Here is a 6,000-nt window from a genome sequence, read left to right as displayed (position 1 = left end):
TCCTCCCGCGCATCTCCCCTCACATTCCACCGGGGCACCACCCCCGCGCATCGTCGCGCATCCCTCCGCGCACCTCCCGCACCGTTCCCTTCCGCGAGTGGGCGTAACTGGGACAGACGCCATCCTCCCTCCGCGCATCGCCTTGCGCTGCCCCTTTCCGCGCACCTTTCCGCACCCTTCCGCGGGTGGGCGTAACCTTGACACGCCTCCTCCCCGCCCCCTCCCTCCCTGCCCCTTCCTTCTCTCCCCTCCCTCCGCTTCTTCCCTCCCCTCCCCTGCACCTCCGCGGCTCGCAACGCGGGCGCGCAGCGGGGCCCTCGCCCGCCGGTGCCGGTGCCGGTGCCGTCGCTGCTGCCGCCTTTGTGTCCCGGGCACCGCCCCGCTGAAGGGGAGGCGGGTCCGGAGCGGCGGGGAGCGGCGGGGAGCTGCGGGGCTGGCGAAGCCGCGGGCGCGGGGAGCCCTCGGCCGCGCCCCCGCAAAAGCTCCGCGCCCCCCGCTCCGCGGCTTGGCCGCGCATGGACGCGCGTTCCCGTCTGCACCGTGAGTAACGACCCCGGGAGGGGACGGTCTGGGGGGTGGGGAGGGAGGAGAGGGTGTCCGTGGCGTCCCGGTTCGGGGATTTTGCAGAGGAATGCTGATGCCGGTGAGGGATGCGGAGGTTCCGCGGAGGTTCCGCGGAGGACAAAGGAGTGCGCGACGCTTGGGTTTGGGGGACGTTCGTAACGCTGTCGGTGCCGGTGCTGCCGCCGCTGCCACCACTCTGGAGAGGTGACATTCCCGGTGGGACTGGCGTTTGTTCTCCTGCCGGGAAGGAGGCACCGGGCTGGGAGCAGCGCCGGGAGAACCTGCGCCCTTCTCCCACTCCCTTACCGCGCTCCCCCCGCAACCACCGGTGCCTCCCGGGGGAGGTGGGGGGATGCAGCAGTGCCTGCGCGCTGGGGACATCGTTCCAGAAGCCACCGGCATCTAACAGTCCCATGTGGATGCGATGGTGGCAGCCCTCTCCTCATCCTCGCCACCCCTGTCACTCATTCTCCTTCCTCATCCTCGTCCCTCTCCTCACCCAACCCCAGCTCTACACCTTGGTCACTTGCAAGAAGGCTAGCATCTGCTGGAAGTTGGTTGCCCAGGCTTTGGAGGAGCTCAGGGAAATAGGTATGAGGTCATACCCCTTCCTGAGGGATGGAGAGGGGAACCTCCCCAAGTCTGTCTGGGAGGATGGGGCTGCGTCACCCCCAGACCCGTCCCCGTGGGGTTGGAGTCTGCTGAGGGGTTTGGGCTTAGCTCATGATTGCCGTGAGGTTGGACCATGAGGTTGCGGCTGTGAGGAAGTTCCTTGGTTTCTTGGGGGGGGGCATCAAAGGGTATTCCTGGATATTATTTTCTGGGCTCTCGCTCCGTTCAAATCTCTTTGCTTTTGGTCCAGCTGTGATTTTATTCCCACTCCGGCCACGTGCCCGTGCTGGGTTTTAACCTCAGGTGTTGAGGGAGTATTTATAGTCCTTGGGGAACAGATGAAACCTAAAGCGTTTTCCTCCTTGTTCCGTGACGGGAGAAGTGACTTCATCCTGGTGGGTTCTCGCCCATTCCACATCTGCTGGCTCAGAGGATGTCCGCTCGCCATGGCAACCTGCACCTCGCATCGCAGACACTTTTTAGTGTGTGTGTCGGGGGGGGTGGGGGGGGGAGGAGGGGGAAGTAGCAAGACTTAAAGAAATAGGGACAGCTGGGATTCAGAATCCATGCAATCACGAACACCGCGGCAGCTCGGCAAACCCGACCTATCTTTTGAGCGTATTGGGGAGCTCTTCTCCTTGATATCCTCGATTGTGGAGCTTGCTGATGGTGCAGCCAGTTGTAGAGGTGGGGATGGAAAGGGCTCAAGCCTCCCGAGGGGGTCTGGAATTTGACTTCTTGTGTTGCTGCAGTGAAAGTAGGTTTCTTCTTTCGAGACCCATCTGGACGCCTTGCTCGGTAGCCTGCTCTATGCTGGTCCCATTTTGGAAGAGGAGGTTGGGCTTGGTGGTCTCTGGAGGTCCCTTCCAACCCTTACCTTATGATTCCTAGATTCCAACGTTCCATGACTCCTTGATCCTCCAATGCTACAACCCCACGATTCTTCCTTTTTCAATCTTCATTTCTCTCATTTAGTCCAATTCCATCTTAATTCCATGATTCTGGGGAGTCAAATCTCCTGATGCATCATCACATCTTGGTGCCCACGTGAACTTCAACCTTTCCCTTCAACTTTTGTTGCTGGAGCACTGTTTCCTTTTTCTAATCACCTCCCAGGGGAGGAGCTGTTTGTTGCTGTACAAATAATGTACTGAAAAGAGGGAAAAAGAAAAGGATTTTTAATACATGGGGTTTTTTTTGGTGGTGGCTGAAGGAACAACCCTCACCATTAATTAATGAATGAGTAGGAGAGGAGCATAACCCAGCTTACTATGGAGATGGCTGCTTGGATGTGGCTCATTACATTGGTCATGGAATCATCAAATGGTTTGGCTTGGAAAGAACTTTAAAGATCATGGAATGATTTTGGTTGGAAGGAACCTTAAAGATCATCTAGTTCCAAGTCTGCTGCCGTGGGTAGGGAAACCTCTTACTGGGCCAATTTGCTCCAAACTGGCTTCTCAGTGTCCATTGTAATGACATGTAGGGAATGATCCAGAATGAATTCTTCACTCCTTTGTCCCACAGGAACCTATCGATGCCTCTATATTCCTTGTTGAAAAGCAGATCAAGCTGTAGGCACTCCCACAATGGGATTTTGAAGGCAGAGCTGTCCATTATCCTTGGGGGAATTCCAAAATGGCTTCATGTGCACTCTGCTAAAGCCACCAAACTTCAGATTAAGGAGGAATTAACGACCCACTGAGATATCTGCAGCTGGCCCGAGCTTACAGCAGAGCATCAAACTTCATCACAGATGCAGGCAGCAGGGATTAACCCACATCTGCCCGTGGCCAGCAGATGCTCTCCAGGATGAGGTGACTGAGGCTGCGTGGTGGCAGCCCCACAGCTCCCCAGCCATCACTGTGCTGCTTGGTCCACCAGTAAACACCAGGAGCTGCTGCCCAGGAAGGGCTGTAAGACAGTAGAACAGGTTGCCCAGGGAGGTCGTGGATGCCCCCTCCCTGAAGGTGTTCAAGGCCTTCAACAACCTGCTGTAGCAGGAAGTGTCTCTGCTCATGGGATGGGAGTTGGACCTAGATGATATTTAATGTCCCTTCAAACCCAAACCATTCTAGGACAATCAAGGAGAGAGGAGTGAGGGACTGGTGTGCAGCAAAGGTTTCCTGTGCTCCCCAAATGGTGACATTTTGGCTAGAAGACATTCAATTAATAGAACTCCACCTGTGATCTGCTGGAGGCTGGCTCCATCCCTGGAGCTGGGCAGGCAGCCTGAGGTGGCCTTACTGGGGCAGGGCTTGGTCTGGTGACTTAAGTGTCAACCCTTCTGGAAGTGGGAGCAGGAGGAAGTGTTTCTCTTTAAATAAGAGGGAGATGTGAATCCATCAGTCCCATCATAGTTAATCTTTGAGAATCCACTGGATGGCTGTTGGGATGGGCACTTCACACCCTGTGTGAGAAAAGTGGCCCAGAAACCATCAGTGATGGTCCAGGATCCAAACTAATGATTCCCATTTGCCCAGAGAGACTGTGGAGTGTCCTTCTCTGGAGACTTTCAAGATCTATCCGGATCCACTCCTGTGTCACCTGCCCCAGGTGATCCTGTTTGGCAGGGGGGGTTGAACTCAATGATCTCTGGAGGTCCTTTCCAACCCCTACCATTTTGTGATCTGGGTAGATTCAAGCTGAGCACAGGCCAAGCTCCTTGATGTCGTCTTAAGCCCTATTTAAAGAGTTGTGAAGAGCCACCATGTGTCTTTGGGTTTCAGCTCAGCTCTCTCTAATTTTAGCCTGGTTTCTGGCAGCTTTTGCTTGCTGCCAAGGCAGATTGCACCAAACCCTAGGACAAGTCCTCCAGAACTCCTAAGGTTGTGTCACAGCTTCTTCCTTTTCCCTGTGGGACTTGCAGCAATTTGCTGATGTCAGAGAAATCCAACATGGGCTACTGTGCATCTACATTGGGTAGATCTACAGTAGGACCTGGGTAGAAGTTATGGAGAAGTTGATGGTGGGGAGGATGTGATGGTCAGGAGGAAGGATGTGTAGAAGAAGAGGTGGATTAGGATGGGCGCAACCTTGTGTAAGAGACAGCTCAGGGGAGAAGCTGAGTTTTGGAGCTAAGTGTAAAATGAGGAAAGTAAAGGAGCAGAATATATCTTTTCTCCCAGGGAACAAGAGATGGCACAAGAGGCTCCCAGGATGTCAGGGGTTGGAAGGGATGCAAAGAGATCATTGAGTCCAACCCCCCTCCCACAGCAGGAGCATACAATCGAGCTCAGGTCACACAGGAACACATCCAGACAGGCCTTGAAAGGCTCCAGAGAAGGAGACTCCACAACCTCTCTGGGCAGCCTGTGCCACTGCTCTGGGAACTTTTCAGTCAAGAAGTTCCCCCTTGTGTTGAGCTGGAACCTCCTGTGCTGCAGCTTCCACCCATTGCTCCTTGTCCTATCCCAGGCAGCAAGTGAGCAGAGCCTGTCCCCCCTCTCCTGACCCCCAGCCCTCAGATATTGATAAACATTTATTAGATCTCCTCCTTCTTTTCCAGACTGAGAGGAAAACAAGGGGAGACTTTCTCAATCTCTACAGCTGAAAGGAGGTTGGAGGCAAGTGGGGTTGGTCTGTTGTCCCATGGAACAAGCAGTAGAGTGAGAGGAAATGGCCTCAAGTTGCCCCAGGGGAGGTTTAAGTTGGACATCAGGAATAATTTCTTCCCCCTCAGGGTTGTCAAGACCTGATTTAGGCTGCCCAGGGCAATGTTGGAGTCTACATCACTGGAAGTGTTCAAAAACCCACCTAGATGTGGATCTTGGGATCTCTCCCAACCTTGATGATTCTATAATTCTATAAAAACCATAGAGATCCAGAGGTGCTCTGGTGAAGTGAGGTGGAGTGAATCAAATGGATGGGTTCTAGGTTGGCCTTGATGATCCTGGAGGTCTCTTCCAACCTGGTAGAATACAAAAAATATTCATGGATCAAGTCATGGTGAATGGAGGAGGTAAAGAAGCCATGAGCTCAGAAGGTGGAGGACATTCTTCACCCAGAGTGAACTAAGACACAGCTCCAGGAGTTGAAGCTTATTGGAGGAAAATGCTTTTGGCTTGTTGGGCTTTGGTGTGGCTGTTTGTTTGGGTTTTTAACCCCAAATGTATTGTTGAGGAAAAGAAATGAAAATGAAAGCTCCTCAAAGAAGTCAAGTGGGGAGCAAGCTGGACCTGTGTAGGGTGTAGGGGATGGTGGGTATGGAATCTAAGATGCTTGAAGGACAGCAGTCTCCTTCTTCAGATCCAATAGTCACCATGTGTGAAAGAGCTCCTCTGTGTGGGACTCCACTGGGTCTGTGCTTGGTGGGTGAAGTGCCATGGGTGGGAGCAGACACTTGGCTTTGTGCCATGTAAACTGTCAGGCTGTATTGTTTCCTCAGTGCTGTGCTTGAAGGGTAGAGGCACACTTGGGATGCTTCTGATGCTTAGATCATCACTGAAGTTTGATGCTTGGAAGGTGTCATGCAGGTTACAAATAGAGAGATCAATAGAATCATCTTCTAGGTCCTAGCACAGACCTAAAGACCATCTTGAGAAATAGTGTTACAGGTTCCACTACAGAGCTAAAGCACATCTTACAGGCACGGAATCATAGAGGCAGTCAGGGTTGGAAGGCAACACAAGGATCATGCAGTTCCAACACCTCTGCCATGGGCAGGGACACCTCACACTACATCAGGCTGGTCAGAGCCTCATCCAGCCTGGCCTTAAACACTTCCAGGGATGAGGCTTCCACCACCTCCATGGGCAACCCCTTCCAGGCTCTCACCACCCTCATGCTGAACAACTTCTTCCTAACATCCAGTCTGAATCTACC

At 53.5% G+C, this 6,000-nt stretch overlaps 1 protein-coding gene across 7 annotated transcripts in view; it reads left to right on the top strand.

Moving 5' to 3' along the window:
- Positions 1-393: 393 nt before the first annotated feature.
- Positions 394-6,000, top strand: part of LRRC7 (leucine rich repeat containing 7) — a 216,308-nt gene continuing 210,701 nt past the window's right edge. For all 7 annotated transcript variants that reach the window (XM_064147490.1, XM_064147496.1, XM_064147491.1 and 4 more), the window contains exon 1: positions 394-540. In XM_064147490.1, coding sequence (XP_064003560.1) covers positions 516-540 — 25 coding nt within the window. In that variant the 5' untranslated portion in view covers positions 394-515. The remainder of the gene's footprint in view (positions 541-6,000) is intronic.

The sequence above is a fragment of the Pogoniulus pusillus genome, chromosome 8 (genome assembly GCF_015220805.1).
Source record: "Pogoniulus pusillus isolate bPogPus1 chromosome 8, bPogPus1.pri, whole genome shotgun sequence".
In the NCBI taxonomy this organism is placed as follows: Eukaryota; Metazoa; Chordata; class Aves; order Piciformes; family Lybiidae; genus Pogoniulus; species Pogoniulus pusillus.
This window is presented reverse-complemented; position numbering and strand designations above follow the sequence as displayed.